Raw genomic sequence first — 24,887 nt, 5'->3', positions numbered from 1 at the left:
AAATAAGTAATATTATTAATCCGTACTATATATAAATTTTAATTACTCTAGCTATTAAAAAAATAAAGTTGAGCATCTGTCTCAAAAAAATAATTAAAAAAAAGTTAAAACAAGCAAAGAGATAATAAATCAATATAAATTAAATACTTTTAAAATTTTAATACACATCTTAAATGTTCTAGTGTGAAGTTTAGAAAATGTACTAAGTACTTTATAAGATTTACTAAACATAGTTTACTTTATGTACTATTAATTAACAAAAAATAAAAAGGTCTAATTTTAAATAATTTTATTACTAAACTATTGCATCAAACATTTGTTATGAGCAAAGAAACTTGTTAAGTTATATCTGCAATGGTACAAAAGTTTAGGTGATTTTTTTTTCTAAAAAGTGTAACGACAAATCGGACAGGTTTTGTGGTTAGCAAACCATCTTACAATACAAACTTGACAGAAAGTGTGCTGACCATCACAATCGAGACGCATCATATTTTTACCGATATCAATGTCTCCCATGCATATCACACATTGATCACCAACAAATGACTCATCAGCTGTGAATTGTTCAAATTGCTGAATTCTTTGGGAAGTCAATCCTTGTTGTTCAATAACTTCTTTTACGAAATTGTAAAAACTAAAACACTTTTCAACCAGTTGAATTATAAACTGATCGAGCTCTTTGATCAATAACGTCAGCTCTTGTTTGACATTTTCATCACCCGTTTTTAATATTTCATGCTCTAAATTATCTTGATTAGATAATATTATAATTCCAAAATGAAATCTAGCAATACGGGCAGTGGTAATATCTCTATCATCAACATCCCTACTTTCTATTTTTTCCTCCCATTTTTGATACTGGTTGTCAAGGTCTTCTTTCAAGTTCATATTGAAATCCTAATTTTTTTAGTTGTTATTATTCTTATTAGCTTATAAATTTAAGTTGTTACTATAAACAATCTGCTTTGAATTAACAGTTTCTTACAAAAAAAAAAAAAAGAATAGTTACTCATAATACACTTATTCGGCATAAAACGTTGAATTGTATTACAGTAGTTTAAAACTCGATGACCGAAAGGCTTTTTTGTACACTAGGTCCTACGACCAATATCTTTGAGCGACATAAATAGTTTAAATATTTTTTTATATAAACAAAGTATTTGATTTTAAAGAGACTAACAAACAATGCAATGTCATACAAACAAAAAAAATCAATTAGTATAATAACAAAGTTGTAATAGAAAAGTCTATTAATACGTTGTTATTTTTATTTATACAAGATTTTGTTTTTTTATTTTGATAGTATTAACTAACCTTGTATGTATTGAGATTTTCTTGAGGGTCCATTTTTTCTGTATTTTCAGTATATTTATTACAATGCGGTTTTTTTTTTTAATAATCTTGGGTCTGCATTAATAAAAAGACTATTGATACATTTTATACTACAGGTTTTAAGTTTAGCTTCAAAGGTGAACAAATAGTTATTAAGTAGCTTTTTGTGAAGTTACAAAACAAAAAAAAAAAGCTGAAGTTTACTAATGATACAAATAGTAGTAATTCATATAGTTTTGCATTTAGTATAGTTTAATAAAATTTTTGAAATTCTGAGATGTAAAAATAAATAGAGTGTACAATTTTTGATGATGTACTTGCAATAACCAGAGACTTTTTTTTAAATTAAACTTTAAATATGATGTCAAAATATATTTACTAGATGGTAAAAGGTAAAAAAATACCTAGTTGTTTAGTAAGGGTATAGTTTAGTGTACAACGACACTAAAAATCATAATTAATTTAAACTTAATACTTAATAATACTTAAAGGTAGTCTATACTACTTATAGAAACTAGGCATGACATTTAGTGGTTATATTTTTATAAAAAACATACCACACACTCAAAAGTAAAAATAATTTGGAAAATACTTTAAATGTGTTCAAAACATTACATAAGAATTAAATCTAACAGGGTTTGACTATGCCTATGTATAATTTTATTATTATGTAACAACATCAAATTAAAATCATTAAATCAAATTTTAGTAATAAACTTCTTTTGACAAAAAACTTTACATAAAACAAATCAGTAACAAGTAAGTTAAATTCTGGAACTCCATTTGGTAGGTCTTGACTAGAACATCACTGCAATCACACTGTTGATGATTTATATTGCAATATACTAAAGATGTAAACTTGCTTTCTGGTTGACTGATTATACATTTTTTAACATTCTACTTAATGGAACAGCAACGAAACTGGTATTCCTTTACACTACCTATTGATAACATTTTCAAAAGAAATCTCAATTTACTTTTCCTCTCTCTATTTACTCAAATATATTTTTATTTCACTCTTTTTCTTCGTTTTTGCAAGGAGATAGGTAAAGAAAAGTAACATTTATTGTCAAACAGTGCAACTTCCCCTAGCTCTTAAAAATTAAAGTCGAAAAAAAAAACACGTAAGATATTAAATTAGTCTAAAAATTAACCAAGTAGGAGTATTTAAGTAGTCAGACTTAAAACTGGTCACGATTTTTTGTGACTTATTTGTACTCCTACATTGTCAATACTCTTGAGTTCTTTTGACATGTATTTTGTCAGTTCTATTGTGACTTTGTGGACTAAATTTGTAGGTTTTTAAGTGATTTAGAGGACTTAAATTTTTTAGTTCTATATAGCATGGTAGACTTAAATTATGTCTGGTTTTTAGTGACTTTGTGGATTTAAAATTTTTCAGATCTATTTTGTTTTGTCAAAATACTACTTCAAATTTTCAGTTTTACCTTGACTTTGTAGACTTACACTGGGACAATACTCTCTGTTATTTGCATTTTCAACTTTGTGAGGCTTTTTTCAAAATGACTCTTTTTTATGATAGTTTTTAAAATCCACTATGTCTTTCTGGTCATAATTAAACCTAAACGGCTTTCAGTCGGGCAAATATTTAATGTGAGTATTGCTTCTTAAAGATTAGATGCAATCTTTGTTATAAATTTTCTCTAAGTCTAAGTAATATAAAATCTAAATCTAAGTTTAAGGTTAAAAATGTTTTAAGTAATATGACAACATTGAAAAGGTACTGTTAAGCTATTTTAAATGTGTTTTAAAACATATTGATGATGAAAATTATCTTATCTATATGACAGACTTTTCGTGTCATATCAAAATTTGTCAACTTAACCTGCAAAAATTGTTTTACACTTTAGGTTTTTTTTCCATTTTTCAAAGTGATTTTTGTAAAAACTCCTGGTTTTCAAGTTTATTTTTAAAAAATTTTTAAACTCTAGGTTTTGTACCCAGCCTTATAAAATCATTTAGTGAAACACTTTTAATTTGAACATAAAGAAAAAATATTAAAAATTTGATATTTTAACAAACCAACAATATGTAGTTTCCTGATCAACAGTAATTAAAAAACAATTAAAAAACAAAAAAGTCAAGTGTTGAAAAATAAAAGTTTGCTAGTAAAAAATCACAAAGTCCATTAAAGTATTTTTGACACGACAACAAGTAAAGTTTTTGAAATTAAAGTCTTTTTTCTTAAAGAACAAATATCTTTATGCTTAATAAGGGCTTTTGATGTTAAATTTTTAAGACAAAGGAAAAAAAAAATTATTTTGTTCTTATGTTTTTAGCTTTGATAAAATAAAAATGTCAGTTAATAAGGTAAAAAAATCTTAATCAATTTGCATTAGCTTCAAAATAGGAAAAAACTATTCTTATAACATAGCTTATGTTATTTTGTCATAAATACTATTTTGATAATATAATTATGTCAACCTCTGGGTCAAACAATGCAAAAGCTTGATATTTTATGTAAAAAATTCAAAGATAAGCATTCCACACACTTAGCCTTAAGAATGAAGTAAAATTAAATTAAGCAGGTACTAGGATTATGACGCGAACATTAAAAAAAATTAATAATTGTTCTTCAGTGCTTTTCATGTTTTATCTTATTCATAAATTTACCATAAAACATTATAAAAAAGAAGGTTGGAAAATTTTTTCAGTAGCATCATGTTTACTAAAATTTCAACAGCCTAGATCTTAAATTAAGTTTTTTCAGTACAATATTTCAAAAAAGTAAAAAAATAATATATAAAACTAAATTGAATTATAACAAAGTAATTTTTGTTTTGCAGAGTTGCAAAAAATAAAGAAAGTAAACTATAAGTATTAAAAAAACTTTTTAATGATACAACTTCAAATTTCACGTTGGAGTAACTGTGGAATCATTTTCAGAAATTTTAAATTTTTATACATAAAATAGTGAAACTTAGATTAGATAAAAAATAATTAAAAAGCTAAATTTGTATACTTATCTTTAAACACTTAAAAAGTTATATTATAGTATCTTTTCATCAATATTTTAGTATTAAAATCAGTTATTTGACTTATATTAATTTTATTTTCAAAAAAGTACAAAACACTTGCATTTTAAAATATCAGAAGACCTTGGAGAATTAAAAAAACCAATAAGCACCTTTTTAAAAGTAAATATTTGTAATTTTAAAAGTGAACGCTTTATTTTTTAAGGTATAACATTGAAGTAAAAATATTTAAAAAATAACAAAATAATTTAAAAATTTTATAATGTCACTTTTAATTTTTTAACAAGTAAATTTTTTAAAATTATTTATTTTTCAAAGTAAAACAGTAAAATTTGTTCAATATCAATTTCATTATTTTAAAATAAAAGTAGTTTAAATATCAGGCTTTCTAAGTATCTTAATGAATTTTAATGATATTTCGAGGATTTAAAGTGTTTTTAAGATTTTTTTAAACTATAATATACAAATTGTTTTTTGTCTAGATTTTTAATTTAAGCATCCAGGGATTAATGGCTAGCCTAATACGATCAAATTTATGTTTAAAACATTCATAAGTTATCACATATTGAATCGTATAAAAGAGTAAATTTAGTGTATTAAAATTTATAATGAATTCAGTGGTCAAAATTTAACCTTTATCTACTTTTTGTTCTATTATTGTATAACTTCTGATCAATAAAAAAAAAGTTGGCCTATAGTTTTTGAGAAATTTCTTCCAAATTTTCAGATTTTCTTACAGGTGTTTGTTAGTACACGTTCTTTAGTCTATTTCTAGCTTTAAGTTAAGTTTAAGGTTGAAAACTGTTTTAAGCAACATAACAACATTGATAAGAAATTGTTTAGCTACTTTAATATGTTTTAAATTAAAAAGAATTGGATAATGACAATTTTTTTTATCATATAATAGAATTTTGTGCCACATCAAAAATATTTTAATTATCATGTAAAAATTGTTTAATATTCTAGGCTTTTCCATGTTTTTTAGAGATTTTTTTTCAAAATTCCAAGTTTTTTCATTCTTTTAGTGATTTTTGTTAAAAATTTCAAGTTTTTCCAGGTTTTTTCAAAATTTCTAAAGTCCAGATTTAATCAGGATTTTAGGTTTTGTGGCCACCTTGACAAAAAATTAATTGTAATATTCATAATTCGAAAAATAAAAATAAACTGTTTGCAAAATAAAATAAAATATAAATTATACATTTATAGAATTAAAAAATAAAATAAATTATAAAAATAAAGAAATAAATTATAAGTTATAAATAACTGTTCAAAATATAGGTTAAATCGTTTGCTAATAAAAGATCCTAGTGAAGTAACTTCACTGGAATATAAATAAAAACAAATTGTACAGTGATCTTCCTTTATTGTACCAACATATGTTTCTGTGTGTTAACGAATCAACACTGGGTTCTGTAAAAAAAAAACTACTATAATGAAAGAATAGAAGCATAGAATAAAGTGAATGTATACATGTATTCTTTATGGAGTCAGTTCTTGTTGTTCATTACTCTCTCTCTAAAACTCTGAAACTTGTCGTTTAGTTGTACTTGAAAATGTTTAATTGTATTAATTAACATCCTTAGCTCTTGTTTTACTTTTTCATCGTGGGTTTCAAATACTGCAAACTTTAAATCATCTCGATGGATTTCGATTGCCATTTCAATGAAAATTTTTTCATTACAAGCAATGCAAATATCTATATTATTAACATTTCTATTTTCAATCATCTCCTGCCATTCCTGATACAGGTTGTCAAGGTCTCCCTTCAGCTTCGTGTTGATATCCTAATATGAATTGTATATCTATTACTTTAGATTCTTTTTAAACTTAAATACATTTATTTTTAACAATGTTTTACATTTAATGTGGTTATCATTTTAATTAGTATAAAACTCACTATAGAAAACAAAGCACATTGTTTTATATGTATGAAACACTTTTATTAATAGAAATTTATATTCTATAAATTTCTATATATTTTGTTAGCAGTGAGACTCGTCATTATATTATAAGTAACTCTATAATAACTTGTTTAATAAAAAAAAACAATCGTATTTTTAGTATTTTGCTTATTTTTTATAAAAGGTCTAAATGGTATACCATTTTTAATAACCTTGTAATTTTTGAGCATTTCCTGAGTAGACATATCTGCTGGTTTTTCAAAATGTTTTAAAAGCTTTTGTATTAACACTTTCTGCAATTTCAATAGTAAATATTTTATTATGTAACTTATATTTAAAAAAAAACCGAGTCTGATTTTATTAAAACGATAATTAAAAATATATTTGGTGACCTTTTTTCATCTTTAAATAATAAATTTTGGTTCTTATAAACTAAATTTAAAATTTATTTTGCTGGTACTTTCTTTACAGTCAGTTAAAACATAAATTAAAACAAATTTATTTTTTCATAATTAATTCATAAGTTATGCAAAACAAGTTTTCAATTTAAGATGCTAGTATAAATAGATAAATAATAATCATGCACTGCTTACTAATTATAAATTGGATTTAATTGAAACATTTTAGGAGTTTAATAATAAAATTGTATTACATTAAAAACTTGTAAAAAATAAATTAATTTCAAGTAAAAATTTTATAGTTTTTAAATTTATAGCAAATTAAAAACAGGTTGAACCAAAGCTAACTTCTGCACATCTATTACTCAGGTATTAAGATAGCAAATTTAAGTTTTTAGTCTTAACTTTCACTAATTTCTGACCCATAGTTTTTAATACTCGACTTAAGTATAAATTTAATTGCATTTCAATTTTTTCTTTTCTATTTTATAATAAAATCAGTCTTAATTCTATCTATAATTTAAGTATAAAAAACATGCTCAAGTCTTTTTTGAAAAAACTCACTTTTTATAGTTGGATTAAACCTTAAATATGTAAAAAAAGTTGCTAAAAACTTAATATTATTTTTATTTAAAAGAATTAATAAGGGTAAAAATTCTAATACAAAAAAGGTACACTACAGTTATATTTTGAAAACTAGAATTATTTATCATTTAAAAATTTATTAATTATTATAGTAAATATTTTTAAAGGTTTTACTTTCAGTACAAAAAAAAATATATAAGTTATCAAATAGCAGTAAGAATATTAAAAAAATAACTTTTTTGACTACTATTCTAGATTATCAAGCCTTTTCTGAAGTTATTTTTTTAAATTCCCGAACGATTAAAAAAACTGTTGAATCCAACCAAACATTAAACAAATTAAAAAATTTTGATTAAACTACAATATCATTTAAAGTAATCTATTCCTTAGATGCAAAAATTAAACACAATAACCTAAATTTAAAAAAGTTTAGAAATTATAAGTCTTAAGGTTAAAGGTAATTTAAGGTTAGCAGTCCAAAAACAAATATCTAAAAAAATATTATGTAACTAATAAATTACACTGGATTCAACTTTAGCTTCTACCTATTCAAATGTTAAAATAATATACTTAGTATACTTGGTATGGACAAAACTAAATTTAGTTGATGTTAAACATTCAAAACACAATTGTTTATTTTGTTTCATTTTTGAAATTTAAACTAAATGGCTTTTTTGTAGTGCAGATCAAAAGTGTTAGAAATAAGTTCGCATTAGTTATAGCTGTTCAGCAGGGACGTAGCTAGCTCTAAAAAGTCACGAATCTGCAAAAAAATCAAGAATAATTTGTGATGACGTCATAACGGGAATAGAGTAGTTTAAACTACCTTTAATTTTATATGAAAGTGTGCAGTTTTGGTAAAAAAATTAAAAATCAATAGAATGTTGAAGTATAATGAATAACTGAATACAAAGCAAGCTGTACTGCTCTTGACCTCCTATAATTCTTTATGTGTTAAAACTTTTATGAGCCTATAAAACCTTTCATTTAAAATAAAAATATTAATTAAGAATTTAACTTTTATAGTACTACTGATCGGCCTAAAATGTATAAGTTTGAAAACATTTTTCCAACTTCAGAAAATATTTGCAAAATTTTTGCTTTATTAAAAAAAATCATAAATTTTAGGAGTTGAATAAAAAATAAAAATAATATAAAATAAAAAAGTTTACAACATTAGATAAAATTCATATGTACAATTACTTTATTTTGTCAAAAATAATTTATACAGAAAGGAAGAGTACACGTCTTTGTAAATGTTATTACTAGCTTTTGTAGCGAAAAGATTTAATCTGTAAAAAAAGTTAAAACATTTTCTTATCAAAAAGAAATTTGTTAAATATAGGCTGTAAAAAAGAATCAAACTTTTATTTTACAAAACAAACTTGTTAAATAAAAACAAACTTTGAATGTTAAAAATTAATATTATTCTGATACAATGTGAAACATAAAAATAAATTAAAACATATTTATTTTTAAATATAAAATATATATATTTTTTTTTAAACTTTTTATGAATTTACAATACAACTATACACTTGTTAAAATAAATAGTACTAACTTATTCTTTTTAAACTTAGGTTGAAAAAGTTATATAAAACTTATTTAAAAACTTTTTAACATTTATCAAATATAGATTAAAGAATTAAACTGATATATTTCTTAAATTAAGTAAACCATTTTAAAATTTATAAACTTATTTTCAAACAACAGATACAATCCATATTCTTGATACATTTAAAGAAAATATAAAATACAAAAATACTCATATTTTAAACAACAATGCTTGTAGAAACTTAAATCTACAGTAATACTTAAAAACAAGTTAAAAAAAACTTTATTTTTACATAGTTGCCTGAAAACATCATTCAAAGAGCTTTTTCTTGAAGTACTTATCTCGAACTCATTGTAACAAACTAAACTTCAGATTGATTAACTTTGTTATTAGCTTTGAGTGTCAATAGTATCAAGTGGGTTGTTTTACTTTCAAATGATATTTGCGTAATTTTAACCTTAGAAAACTTAACTTTTAAACTTAGTTTTAAAAATCTGTGAAACAACTAAATATGTTAAAATCCACACATAGTGTACCAAGTTACAGTAGTAATACAAATAAAACTCAAAAACAATTTTCAAAATGTAAAGCTAACTAGAAAATACAAATGTACTAACTTAACTTTATGTAATTTTGTAAACTATTTAAAAATTGTTAATATAAAGATAAAAAAAAACAGAGATTTCAAAGGCATTGACTTTGAAAAATCCTGGGATGTTATAAAAAGAGCAAAGCCTATAGCTGACGGCAATAGCCCAATATGTAGGCCGTATTTTTTAATCCAGCCAAGCTAAAACTTGTTAATTAATTCTGATTGACTCACAATATCATTTAAAGTAAAAAAAAGCAATCTATACCTTAGATGCAAAAATAAAACAGATCAACCTAATAATTAAAACTTAAGAATAATAATAACAACTATAAGAATAACCTAAGTTTTAAAAAATTTAGAAATGTTAATTTATTAAGGTTAAAAGAAAATAAAGTAATAAATACATAGATAAATTAACTAATAAAAATATGAAACTGATAAATTACACGGGTTGCATATGTAGCTCGTACCTTTTCAAATGTAAAAATGAAATAGTTACTATATTTTTTGCGGACAAAACTAAATTCAGTGGATGTTTAACATTCGAAACACAATTGTCAATTTTTCTTAATTTTTAGATTTTTAACAAAATGGCTTTTTCGTAGTGCAGACCAAAAGTGTCAGAAATAAGTTTGTTCTAGTTGTAGCTATTCAGTATAAAAAATTTTCTGTATCTTTTATCTTATAAAATGCATTACTTTAAGCTAAGTTTCATTATATTAGCCTAGGAATAATCGTTAAAACTAATTAAAAAGTTTTTAATAATGAAAGTACTTTATGAATACCATCTGAAATACTAAGAATAGTAGAAAAGTTGTTCAAAACGAGCTTATAAATAACCGTAAGTAAATACTAATAAAGTTCTTAAAATTATAAAATACTTCGATGGACATTAAAAAATGTAGAATTTAAATCAAGTTATTACAGAAGTTAATAGAATTACAGGAAAGAACAAGTTAATAATTAAAAATAAAACTTTTCAAAACCTTTGAAAAGCTCCAAATTGAAAAAAAAACTTGTTGCTACACTCTTTCAAAAAATATATTTACTTAAATATATAAATATTGTGTTTATGAAGTAAAGTAACTGCGACAGTTTAGGTAAATAAATAAATCATACAAACTATATTAAAACATTTAGCTAATATTTTGAGAACACAAGTAACTAGGCTAAAAGAATTGCAACTTAATAATTTAAATTATTTTTTTTAGTTAAGCTATTACACCATTGGTATATGCTTTAAAATTGATGGAATTGAAATTTTGTAGTATAAAATATATGTTTGGAACAAATATGTAATAAGACAAATTTTTGAAAGAGAACTTTTAAAAGGATTTATAAAAATGTGTTTATCGATTTTGAAATGTAACTATATGTTTTTTTTAAGTCAAGTTGTTAACTGATTAATTTATACGTACTAACCATTTTAAACTAGTAGTAGTGAAGTTTTTTACGTTTGTAGACAATAAAAATACCAATTAAGGTTATTAGATAGAAAAAAGAAAACAATAATTAAAATAAAACCTCAAAGACATGTACAATGTGTATCAAATATAATGAAAAAAAGAAATACATTGTCTGAGTCAGCAGTTTAGGATAAAGATTTTGGTAAAGTTTATAGAAGATAACGAATGTGTTTCGAAAATACTTAAATTTGCAATTTAAGAAATTCAAAAATAACATTTCAAGTACTAAAATAGTTTAACTTATAAGTGGTTATTACTACTAAAATATGTTTTTTTTCTTTAAAACTTCAATTAAAACAATAAACTGAAACTTTTTAATTAAATTATTTTGAAAAATAACTTTTTTTTCGACTTTAGCATACTTATGCAGAAAAAACTTATTTTATCGTCATTAGTTTATATAATAATCTTTTTACAATTTTAACTTACAACTAGTTTCAGTTACACAAAAATTTTATTTTCCATACAATGGTTTTGTTTTTTCTTAGCAATAAATTCCTTAATTAATTAACTTCGTTTAACTGTTTTTTTAATGATGATTTTTCAAATGCACATTCCTGTTTGAGCTCTATCTAAACCTTTTTCCACATACATCAAATCAAAAACTCTATTTCCAGTGTGACGATTTAAATGGCTTTTAATTGAAAATTTCCTTTTACAAACTTCACATTCATGATTCATTTCTTTCACTATGTATCAACATGTGTCTTGTCAAGTTACTTTTAAGAGTAAAACGCTTTTTACACTGATCACATTTGACTGATTTATCATCAGTATGAATTACTATATGCTGTTTTAAATGACCTCTTTGTGAAAAACATCTTCTGCAAATATCACATTAATAAATCTTCAAACCAGAATAAGTAAGTTGATGTCTTGTCAAACTACTACTCTTGTCAACAAAAACTTTTTTGGGCAAAACCTTCATCACAAGCATCACATTTAAAAGACTTTTATCCAGAATGAATTATTTCGTGAATAACTAGCTGTGATTTTTATTTGAAACTTTTTCCACAAGTATCACATTTAGAAGGTTTTTCTCCGGAATGAATTATATCATGACGAATAAAATGTGATTTGTATTTAAAGATTTTTCCACAACTATCACAAACATGCTGTATTTATTGTTAGACAGTTCTGAATTTTTTTTTGGACTTTTCATGCTTTTGTATGAAAAAATAGAATCAAAACTGATAAAATAAATTAAAAAAACTAAAGGATTACTAATTACCTTTTAAAATATTAAAATAAATTGTACCCAGTGACTCTAGCAATTGTTATCCAAAAGTATTAACTATATGATTTTTGTATTTTCTTAAAAATATATAAAGTTGATTTTTTAACTTCGATTTTTTTCGAATTAACCTTGAAAGATTAGTTTTAATTTGTAAACAAATGCAAAGTTTTAAAGCATAATGAAATATCTAAAAGATTTCAGATTACTTTTGAAAAAAATAATGTGAAGAAAATGTAGTATTTGAAAATTTTTTAAAGCTTTTATATAAAAACTACCAAGTTTTTACTTAAACCCTTTTAAACACTTAAAATAAGTTTTAATTATGCACTTTTTTTTTATTCACGTAAACTTTAAAATAAATTAATATGTATTCATTTATTTTGCATGAAGTATTTTAATTTAATTATTATTATAATACTACAAAAGACTTTTAATATGATTTTTTTGATAATTTGAACTACTTTACCAACAAAAAGTCGTTTAATTTTTACTGAATATTTTTTAATAATAAATATTTATTTTTTTAACTCTAAGCTTTCTACAAGCTTATTTTAAAAAGTTCTAAAAACTTTATTAGAAATTAAAAGATTTTTTTTTGTTTAATAATTAATATGAAACAATTAAGTTAATAAAAAAATATTGACTTCAAAAACATTAACGTAAAAGCCTTTCAATTTACTAACTTTTCTTTTGTTGAATTAAAACTAATTTATTTTTCAATATTCTATTTATATAAATTAAATACTCTTTTAAAGAACAAATAATATCAAAAATTATTAGCTAGTGGTTATAAGCACAAAAAAACTAATCAAGTGATAACTGATCAAAACTCAGTTAAGACTGAATTTTGTAATTTTTGTAAACCAATAAAATACAAATAGCAAATTTTCTTTAACAATAGTATGTAGAATATTTAGTTTTTTAAGTATTTAGTCAAAGTAAAAATAAAATATGTAAATTACTTATAAATAAAAAATTAATAGTTAAGTAGTTTTTTAGTTGCAACGTATTTGGAAAATTCAACTACCCTATTTTTGTTTCGTTTTTATAATACAAAAACTTGCTTAGTAAAATGTCATAACTTTTAAAAGATATATTTTTAAACTATATATATTAGTTAAGCTGAATGTAATATACTAAGTTTTGTTAAGTATCCATTATATACCATTAAAATTACATAATTGTTGTAAAGAAACTTACATAACGTAATTTTTAAACAATTCCAACGTAAAAAATGATAACTAACCGGTACAAATTGCTTTTTATTTTATTTATTTTTTGTATACTTAAAAACAAAAACTGATTAAAATACTGAAATCAATACTAGTCTAGAAGTATTTTTGAGCCTCATCTAAAATCTAAATTATTCTTTTAAAAACAAAACCAATAAAAATATTTTAAAAACGATTAATGTCAATAGAGGCTCTATAATAAAAAACTAAGGCTCTGTTATAACTTTTTTTGAATAACAATTGATGATTTTTGTAATAAAGTCATTTAACTTAATCGTTTTTTCACCTCTTAAGTCATTTTATCAAAAAAATCTAAGTTATTTAGTTGTTAGATAAAGTTCAAACGTCTATTTAGCTCTTACAACTTAACAAACTAATTAAGGAACTTTAGTGAGTGATTTGGTCTAAAAACATCAATTTACAGATAAATAACATTAAATTCCGTTTCTTTTTGTAAACGTGGTTACTTTTGTTTTGTTGGTCTGAAATATTTTCTAAAAGGAAAATTCTTTCTGAACGAATATGTAATTTGTAGAAAATTAAATCTTTCAATTTTGGAACATGAAACAAAAATGAACTAAATATTTTAGTTGTATTTGTTGTCTAAAAGTTACTTAATAGTTTTCTATACTAATAAATTTTTCATTTTATTTTCATATAGTTAAAGCTTTGTATAATTCAATATTTTTATAAAGTTTGTAAATTCATTTTTAAGGATTTCAAAACAAGTACTTAAGTTTTAAAGTAAACATAGATTTTAGTCTATTTCCTTAAAAATTTTAATAATTTAAAAGTAATAACAAAACTTTAATGTTGTGTTTTTTCAATATCACTTTGCTTTTTATAAATATGTTTGTCATGTTTATTTAGCTAAGTACCCATAGTATTTTTATTACAGGCGATAAAATTATATTAGTCTTAAATTAAAAATTATATATTTTATTTGTCTAATAAAAATATTGGCCAGACTAGCTACCTAAAAGGTTGCCAAATGTTTTTGGCAAATTTCCTCCAAGTTTTAAAATTACTTCCGAATATTTAAAATTTTATATACTAGGACATAATTTTAGTGTAAAATAAAATTTAAGGTAAAAAAACTGTGTTGAACAGTATATTATAACAACATTGAAAGTAAAACTTCTTTAAATGCGTTTTTTAATAAAAAAAATTTGATGATGACAAAAAAAATTTGTCTATATAATAGACTTTTTGTGTCAGATTGTAATTTTACTACTTAACATGTAAAAGTTGTTTTAAATCCAGAATTTTAGTAATTTTTGCTCAAAATTTCAGTTTTATTCAAAATTTCTCAAATTCCAGGTTTTTTTTAGCCTAACTATTTTATCTATTTTAACTTTTAATATGATCAAAACAAATATGTGTGAACACAATTTTATTAAAAAAAACAGTTATAGAGAAAAAAAAATACAGAAACAAAAAAAAAACGAAAAAAAAAAAACTTGAATATTTTAAATAGTTGTGAAGCTAAGGGGATTTAGTACTTTTAAAAAGAGATACTGGAATTTTTAAGAAATTAATATTTTGGGCAGTTAGATGAAATAGCTAATCTAAATATTACAATTATTGAGTAAATATAATAGAAAAATAACTTTTTATGAATAAAAAAGTCATTTTGTGTTAAAGCTAATTTAGTTTTAAATTCATTAAAAAATTCAAAATATTTAAAATAAATCTTAATTTTTTTTTCTAAATAAAAAAAATGTTTCTATCACCTTGAAAAAGATACAATTAAAACGTTTAGGAAAGTATCAAGAAATAAATACATAAAAGTGTCGATAAAATACACAATCGTAATAGACAACAATTAATTTACTATGCTTAACACTTTAATGTGTTCAAATCCTTAATTTAGTTTAAAACAATATTTTTTCTTTAATACAGAATTAAAAGTATACAGAAGGAATTTAACACTGAAAATAAAAAAATAAAGAAATAAGCACAAATTATAATATTGCTATGAGGCTACAAATAACACAGTAAAAATTAAAATTAGTAATGAAAAAAACTTTGTAACTTTTTACTATTAATAAAATTTCCTGACTTTTTAAACATTTTGTGCGGATAAATAACAGATAATATCAAAAAATAGTTGTAGAATATTTAAAGTTGTACCATGACTTTTTTGAACAGCTAAAACAAATTTTGAAAAAATATTGTGCAAAATACATATTTTTTTTTTGAATGAAAATGTTAGCTAAGTTCCTTATGCAGTAAGGATTTATGCAAAACGTTTTGTATAGACAATTTTGTGTTTTTAATAGTCTCAAATATTTTATGTGTTTTATTCTAAGTCATTTTGATTATTTAAAAACCATTTCTTTTTTTTCTAAAAAAAAAATTTATTACTAGTTAATAATGTTTTGCATATCAAACTAAAATTATCAAAGTCATACAATAGATGTGTTTTAATAAACAAAAAAAAAACTTGTTTTAAGAATTTCAAAACTTCACAAACTGCAAACTTACTCTCGTCAATTACCTTTCCAAGTCTTAAAAAAACTCCTACGACGTCAAAACTAAACTCGCTATGACGTCACAATCAAATCTGACTAATGCTGTTGGTCAAGTCGTTGAGCACGACCATGCCGAAAACGAAAACGGCCAGGACGGTCAGCTTCAAGCAGAAAGGGGATTTCCCCTTGTCCTGTTGATGAGTGAACAAAGCGATTATTTTGTGCTTGATGGCGTGCAGCTCGTGGGAAGCCATGAGGAACACCATGGTGGTGAGGATCATGTTGAAGGTGGGAAACTTCGATTGGACGGACAGGATTCCGCGACCGTCCGCAGATTGCCAGATGTGCTGCTGGCAGGTCAGAAGCTGTAAAATTAAATATATGTAAAAAAAAAATTGGGTAAAATGTTGTTTATAATACTAGATATATGAAAAAAAGATGTGCTGCTGACAGGTAATTTGCTGTTGGAATAGTAATCAATTTGATAAAATAAGCGTAAATAAGAATAAAAAAGCACAATTTGGATAGACTACAAATGACTAGGTTTTAATAAAATAATTTAGTAATTCAAAAAATAATAGTAGTCATAAATTTTTATATTAAACTAGTAGCTTACACATTAACTGAGAGTCAATATTAAATCGTGTATTTTAAATAAAACAAACTTCGAGGAATATTATTCCGAACCATGCGAAGAACCCAGAATGCCCGTTTCTAAGGTAACCGGGGATGTTACGCATGAGTAGGTACGAACCCATGGGCAGCAAACACGTGACCGAGTACCCGATCATGTGTGGGAAAACCCCCATGTTGAAAGAGTAGTATGTGTAAGAAGCAACCCCGAATATGGACATTAGGAAGGCAAGCAAACTGCATTTTGTTGAAAACAGACACCCTTGCTTCAAATCGTCCACTAATTGCAGTCTGCAAAAAAAAAAAAAATTTAAGTAAGCTTTAAAATTACTAAATTTATTATATCATTATATTTTGTATATTACGACGAAAACAAACTCGTCTACTAAATGAAGTCTGAAAATGTTCATACTTACTAAAAAATCTACGTTAAGTTTTTCATATAAACAAATGTGAATCTTCAATAACTTGACCCACAATTCTGATATTCTTTACATTATTTAAGCTTAAACTAATATTTTACTCAAGTCTCTAAACGCTTTTAAAACAAAAATGTGTTTATTTTTTGTAATATTTTTTTATATTTAAAACTTTTAAAAAATTTCAAACCTTTTAAGAACATGATATAGATAGCAGAATAGCGCACCAAACACAAATGAATATTTATCTTGCAACAAAATATCAATCCAACTTTCAACATCGTAACTGCCCCTACTTTGCTCGAACAATCTCACGAATGGCCACCATTGGAATATACTCGACAATTGTGTCTGTTTATTTATAAGATTTATAGATACAACATACAAAGATGTGCAGGATAAGTTTTAATGTTTTAACAGTGAAATATATTATTTTTGAAGGTATAATAAAAGTATTTTAGGAAAATAGATGTTTCAGTGATATCTCCTTTGTAAATGTAATTTTGAATAAAGAGTTTTTTATTGAATAATCTTAATAACCAATAATCTGTACATACAGCATATACAACATTAATAACAATTAGTACAGAAATACCAGTTTTGAATATGAGATTTATGTATAAGATTTCAAGCATAAAAGGCGATAGATCTAACAGTTGTAAAATAATTGGTTGATTTCAGAGCTTAGAGATGTTCAAGGCATAGGGTTCAAGGTTTAAATAATTTAATGGTTTTTAAAACTTAGAGTGGTTATATAAAGATATATAAGAGAGGATATGTAGGGAGGAAGCTGAAAGAGTTAATATTTTAAAAGTCAAGGGTGGATGGAGTTTATTTTTACAAAAAGTAACATCAAAAAAATTAAAGCTGAATTGAGTTTATTTGTGCAAAAGTTAATGGTTATAAAAATCAGGAATCTCAAAAAGCTAATTTTATAACATACTCATATGTTTACAAACCTTGAATTTGGAGCAGAAGAATATGGTGAAGATCAGCAGAATGAATTTGAATGCGGCAATCGAGTATGGAGAACATAAACACGACAGTTTGTTTGTTTTATCTAAAAAAAAGAATAAATTATTTAATTTTTATTTTAAAATTGAGTTGTAATTAGTAAATTGATTAAATTTTTTTATTTGGAAGCCCAGCTATAACCAAAAAACTATCAAAAATTTTTGGGCTGTATATTATTATATAATTTATAATATTATAAAATTATTTTCTTCTACGTTTGTGAAGTTGAAACAGATATTATATTTAAAATGAATATCTTAAATTACTAGGTATGTTTAAATTAAAAAACTAACCTTTAGAACTAATAGTGCTACATATCAAGACCAGTAAGTATTATATGATGCAAATAAAAAAAATTTTTGAGAACCATACTTAAAAACTAAGATTAATGTTCTTTTAATTTGAAAAGTTTCATTAAAAGTAAATATCAATAACTATCAGATTTTAGATATACAAAAACAAACCAATTTGTTGATTATTTCTTTTCTTTTTGCTGATATGACTCGTGGGCGGAACTGCCATGAACACGTAGAACAAAATAATATAGAAAGTATTGAGCGGTACGAACTCGTAAGTCTGGTATGTTTTGTTGAGTACTACACACAAAAACATCACTATTAGGTTGTATTCTAGTATCACCTAAAATAAATAATAATAAATTACTACATATTTTATATGTTTTGTTGAGTACTACACACAAAAACATCACTATTAGATTGTATTCAAGTATCACCTAAAAATAAATAACAATAAATTACTACATATTTTATATGTTTTGTTGAGTACTACACACAAAAACATCACTATTAGGTTGTATTCAAGTATCACCTGACAAAAAAAAACATTAGTAAAAAAGCGTAAAACATCACTATTAGGTTGTATTCTAATATCACCTGTGAATAGAAAATTTCGGTTTATTTTGTGCACATATTGTTAAATATTTTAAGTTTTATTAAAAACTAAAAAATAATATTGTCAACACATTATTTAACTTGTAGTAATTTAACTTTTTTAGTAATTAAAAGCTTAACTACTTCGCTGTGAAAAGTATTGTGTTCAACAAGGTTTTTAAATTAAATTAGTATCAAAAAATTTAATAAAACAAAAATACAAACTTTAGTAATTCTTCTTAAACTGAAGTCTCCAGTATTGAAATAATAATTGAAATCTGAAAATCCTTGGATAAAAAGAAAACTTGAAATGAACAGATTGTAGTACATTGTTATCCATGGTTGCTGAAAATTAATGAGTATTAGAGAAAATAGTTGTTTGTATTACTACTATTAAAAAAAGACAGACAAATTGGCTGGTTGTTTAAAAACATTCAGGGATAACTTGCGAAAGACTTTTAATTAAAAAACAGTTTACTGAAAAGTTACAAGAAAAATTAATAAATAAAATACATGGTTAAAAACAAAATTTAATATTTATCTTACAATAAATACTTAACAATAAATAAAACAACAAACCCCAGTAACACCAGTATACTGATAAACCAACACGAACAAAACCATCCACCCACGCCATTCGTTTATCTGGTCAGCATTACAGAACCCTGTTGTAAAACATTTATCAAATTTAAGTTTAGAAAAAATTAAATTAAAAAAATTGCTTAAAGCCTGAAATATTCATTCAACTTGTTTTTTTCAACAATCTGCAAAAAAAAATGATTTCTACATTGGTCAAATGTTACAATATCATCTAGTCAAAGGTTTCCAAAACTTTTTTCATATGGCCCCCTTTAAGGAAATAAAAATACTTATGGCCCCCTCTGACAAGATTTCTCAGAAAACTAACCTAAAACTTTTTATTTTCTGTTTATCATGAACTCCAGAACATCTAGTGTAGGTTTTGAATTATGGCCTCATGGTTCCCTTTTATGGCCTTCTAAACTTCTAAAATTTTCTCATAATATCTAGAATAAGTTCTAAAATTACACTTTAATACATGTTTAACTTTTTTATTTTTGCTCTTCAACTTTAGAATACCTAGCGTAAGTTTAAACTTATGGCTTCATACTCCCGCCTTTGCTACTTATGGCCTCCTAAAATACCCAAGGGGGCCAAGCGGCTCACTTTGGCGATCCCTGATCTAGTCATACATTACAGAAACTTGTGGTACTTAGTTGTTACAAAAATTACTTTGATAGTTTAATGTATTTCTATGTGTCTAAATCAGGGGTATTTATCATTTTTAAAAGTGGGTAATATTCCAGAACATTTCAGAATTTTAGGAAGTCATAAGCTGCAACGGAGCAAAAAAAAGGGGGGCTGACAAGAGGATGGGCCATAATTCCAAACTTACACTTGATATGCTGTAGTTAATGATGAACAGTAAAAAAAAAGAGTTAGGGTAACTTTTTGAGTTATCTTATTAGAGAGGGTCATTGTGTTTTTAATTTATTCAAAGGGCGCCTTATAAAAAATTTGGGAAACCCTGGTCTAAATTAATGTCTCTAAATTTTAAAAAATTCATGCAATAAGTTGCATAGGTATAACTCCTTCGCTTAATTTATTTTAAAAAGTATGAATGTTAAAACTAAATCTAAATTTATTGTCTACCTATAACTAAAGTTTGCATTTAGATTGTGTTAAAGTTAATTAACTACTTAACTCTTAGTATAAAAAAACTAGGTAACAGTTTCAATTGTAAGTATGCGTAGATTCAGCTTAAATAAAGTTATTATGCTAACCAGTACTAGTAGGGGTGGCAAGTGATTGGTCATGTGACACACCAAATGCTCCAATCAGCATCAAGTATACAAGTGGTAGCAGAAATCTTGTAAGTGTGAAATGTTTGTTCGTTTTCATGAATACATCGGTTCTGTAAATAAATAAGTTATAAAAATAAGTAGATATATTATTTACAAATTACTTATTTTATTTATTAAGCTTTTTTTTATATATTAACAGTTAAGATGACAAATACAATATGTTCGATGACAATTGGTTTTTTTATGAGCACATAGTTCTGTAAACTAATAAAACTATTTAATTTCTAAACTAAATAAATAATTAATTTTTTGTATTCAGAAAACTTTTTGCACAAATAACGTTTTATAAACAAAATTGTTTTATAAAATTGTTTAACAAAATGGTTTGTACTATACCATTTTGTTTTATAAACAAAATGGTATAGTACAAACACATATGTATTACTTACTTTTGTTATATATATTTTGATTGTAACTTGTAATTGTTTAAAAATCAGTCAATAAAAAATTAAAGTTCAATTACAAAAAATATTACCAAAAAAATACAAAAGTTGTCACTAAAGACAATAATAAATTATGATAAGGTTTAATTAAATATCAACTTTTTACTTCAACTAGACAAAAGTAAACCAATTCTGCCACGGAGATTAAGGTAGAATAGTATCAGCAACAATTTAGTAAATAATGACAAACTTTTTGTTATCAAGTAGTATTTAAGATGATTTTATCAAAAAAAAAACATTTATAAAATTTTAATTCTTTATATATATTTATATAAACAAATTAAACCTGTCACAGACGTAGAAGTAGAAGAGTATCAGGGACAATTTAGTGAATATTGACAAAATAACAGAGAATGTTTGTGACCAAGAATTTGTTTTGCCACTTTTACCTGTGAATAAAATTAAATGATTTAAAAATGTTGTAAAACACAAGAAAATTAGTATATTAATAACACCTAATACTCATTTAGCTTAACTATTTTTGTTTAAATGAAGTTTTGAAAATTTTATAAGTCCTTACTAAACGTTTTAAAATGTGAAATACGTAAGTTAGTTTTTATTAATTTGATTTATCCTGAGTTCAAATAATCTCTATGTACTTTTGATCTGTTTAAACTAAAGAGTTGTTAGCAATTTGAATATAGGCAGTCTACAAAATATATATCTAAAAAATTAAAAAAAAAAATTAAAATTTTTAAACAATTTTTAAACTGTTTAAATTTAATATGTTTAACTAAAACATGGTTTCTTTAGATTAAGTATTTTAAAATAGAAATTTAGCTTATGTAAAAGAACATGTTGTTAAGATTAATTATTAAAAAATCGATGACAAATAAAGTTTTTAAGATTAATTAACAAAAACTTAACAACAAAACTATATTATATTGTTTTATGCTATGAATAATTATAATTCATTACTTCTAAATTTTTAATTAAGAATTTTATTTTAACACCATATATCAATCTTTTTAAAACAAAGTAAATTATTTTTTGTAAAACTTATTTCTTAAATAGGCATTTATCAAATCTTTGGTTTTACAAAACTTAATTTTATGATGCTTAAATGTTGTTAAGTATTTCAAGCAAACAGATATACTTTGTGATTAGTTAAATTATAAAAATGTTCTTACAAAAGTTCAATTCAATAAAACATAACTATATAAGGAGAACTTAATAAGCTTGTACTTATTTAAAATTTTTGATTAAGTTTTTATAAATACTTAAGGCCAACAGTATTAATGTTGTACATTATTTGTATAAAAATAAAAGTCGCTAACTTTCTTAATTTTCAAATATTTATCTAAGCTATACAGAGAAAAACAAACATCATCTTTAACATATATATGTAGGTCAGAGAGCATTTTGTAGTTATAAATTATTACTGAAAATTTGCCGCAACAAAATGTTTATCTACGTTATTAGTCAACTTGGTGACAGATGACCTAGTCACGCGTCTGCAAACTTGAGCTAAATGTAGGTCATGCATATATATCAGTTAAACTAGGTCAGCTAACAAGACCGCTATGAGCTTTGTACTGACTAAAAAATATTTATAAATATTATCTTATATTTATTCAGGTCATTGATTAATGCCGCAACCTTTAACAAATTAAGTTATTGTTTTATAACTAATTTATTAGATGTTTAATTGAATGAAAAACTTTTAACTTAACAATTATATTATGTATAACATTCATAAAACTTTAACTTATATAGAAATATATTTTTTAAATATTTTTTTAATAGTACAGAAAAGTATGAAACTGCAACAAAAATAGCTTTAAAAAGTATTTCAACCTTAATTTGTACAACAGTTAGAGTAAACATAAAAAATACTTATAGTTTTGAAATTTGACGAAAGTCTTATTAACTATATTGTCTTAGTTTTTGAACAAAATTGGTTAAACTTATAAGTTAAATCAATTAGTTTAGTTATATAAAATATTTTTGGTTATTTAACCTTTAAAACACTTAAACCAAAGCTTTGTTATATTCTAAAACAAATATTACTTCTCAATTAAGTTTTAAACATTCAAAGTTAAGTAAAGACATTGGTTATAAGCACATAAAAAATACATAACACTACGTAAAACTAATTTATCAAATAGAAACCGTATAAAGATAGATTATCTTAAAATATTTTTGTTTTGAAATATCACAAAAAGTAAAGATAATATTATCATCTTAACCTTTACCTTACTTATTTTTTTTACTCACATATAATTTTTCTTATTTATACTGTTTTTAAAGTAATATAAATTTACATACATTTTAAAAAGTTAAACAAATTTAATTTTTAATATACTAAGTGAATTAAATCGCTATACAGAATTATAAATAACCATAGTTTAAGTAAAAGATACAAATAAAACAAAACTTTTTTTTTGGCACATATATCCGGTAAAACTATTTTTTTGGTTTATAAAAACGCCACATGAATGCAAATTACTTTTTAATACCAAACTCATATATTTTAAAACTGCAATATAAACTTTCATCGCAACATTGCAAATTTTTCAGAAATTTTAGGTTAACTGCTGAGTGCTAATAAAATTAAAAAAGTTACTTTTCAATTACAAGTTCTCACTAACCTTAATTTTTATGAACAGTTACTACATACTACTCAACTATCACTAAAAGTATTTAATTATATTTCATGTAGTGATATGCTTTACAGTAGGTAACTTTTTCACACAACTAAACAACTAACTATGCCGTAAATTACCTCTATTTACCAAAATTAACTTAAAAAGTTTAACCTAATTGTTTACTAATTATTTTAACTGCTTAAAGTTATTATATTATGCAAATAGTTTAAGGAAAGAAAACTGTTTAATTTTCCCACAATTAGTGTTTATGTGAGTAAATAATGTACAAAAATAATGGCTTTATTTTAGTACTTAGATTGAGTTTATATATAGTTATTCAACTTTAACATTATTTTACTTATTTCACACACATATTTTACTTGGCTTCTCAACCTGTGCTCCCTAACATTGGTTAGCTAACTACTAAATTAACTTAAAAGACGAAATGTACCAACTGTTTAAGGGAACGTCCAAATTAAAACTATTAATATTAATTTAAAGAGTTTTAAACTAAATGATTTAAACTAAGAACAAACCTTCTTTTTATTTAAAAATAAAAAAAGTTCATAACTTGTATGGTTTGCACAAAACTTCATTTATTAAAAAAAATCATGGTTGCCTCTGATCAAGCTGAGAAAAATTTCCTGACTTTTCCTGACTTTTTCCTGACTTTTTACCAAAATTTTCCTGACTTTTCTCAATCAAACTCTTAATTTAAAATAATTCTAAAATACATAATCTAACACTTGAAACTAAATAAAGCTTTCAATTTTATTTCAATACAGGTAAAAAAACAGTTTTTTAGCTGAAATCAATCATCAAACTTCCATTACATCACTTGAACCATCTTTGTATAATTGATGTATTTGCAATAAACAGCTCTATCAGCAGAGCACTTATATTATTACCTTATAAACACAGCTTGTTCATTATTATTCCAGCAAGATGTTTTCGAAATGTGGTCCAAGGCGAAAATTTATCATGTATGGTAATTTTGTTTGGGCCATCTGACATGACTGTGCTATTGCACTGACAGGAAACATTTTTTGTTCAGCTCTGCCAACTTATTACACGAACTAGCTGAGTAATTGTGCTTGACAGTGTGCAATGTCCATAACATTTAAGTGGTTGTGGTTTGTGACTTACTTACCAAACCTAGTGATGGGCTTATACCCCTGCTCTCAAAACTTACCCAACTGGAGCTTGATCCAGCATTATAGAAAAATTCTGGCCTTTTATTTCTATGTCC

At 24.1% G+C, this 24,887-nt stretch overlaps 1 protein-coding gene across 1 annotated transcript in view; it reads right to left on the bottom strand.

Annotated features, from left to right (window-relative positions):
• Window positions 1–14,793: 14,793 nt before the first annotated feature.
• LOC145831301 (N-acetylneuraminate (7)9-O-acetyltransferase-like) overlaps window positions 14,794–24,887 on the bottom strand; it is a 28,838-nt gene continuing 18,744 nt past the window's right edge. The window contains exons 12-20 of the mRNA XM_082938500.1: window positions 21,337–21,439; window positions 20,527–20,657; window positions 19,304–19,389; window positions 18,950–19,069; window positions 18,299–18,473; window positions 17,780–17,880; window positions 17,011–17,171; window positions 16,434–16,692; window positions 14,794–16,133 (exon numbers count right to left, since the gene is read on the bottom strand). Of these exons, the coding sequence (XP_082794626.1) occupies window positions 15,855–16,133; window positions 16,434–16,692; window positions 17,011–17,171; window positions 17,780–17,880; window positions 18,299–18,473; window positions 18,950–19,069; window positions 19,304–19,389; window positions 20,527–20,657; window positions 21,337–21,439 (1,415 nt within the window). The 3' untranslated portion in view covers window positions 14,794–15,854. The remainder of the gene's footprint in view (window positions 16,134–16,433; window positions 16,693–17,010; window positions 17,172–17,779; window positions 17,881–18,298; window positions 18,474–18,949; window positions 19,070–19,303; window positions 19,390–20,526; window positions 20,658–21,336; window positions 21,440–24,887) is intronic.

This window comes from Thalia democratica, chromosome 3, assembly GCF_965202585.1.
Source record: "Thalia democratica chromosome 3, ktThaDemo2.hap1.1, whole genome shotgun sequence".
Lineage (NCBI taxonomy): Eukaryota > Metazoa > Chordata > Thaliacea > Salpida > Salpidae > Thalia > Thalia democratica.
Note: the sequence above shows the minus strand (reverse complement) of the source record. Positions and strands in the feature narration are given on the sequence as shown.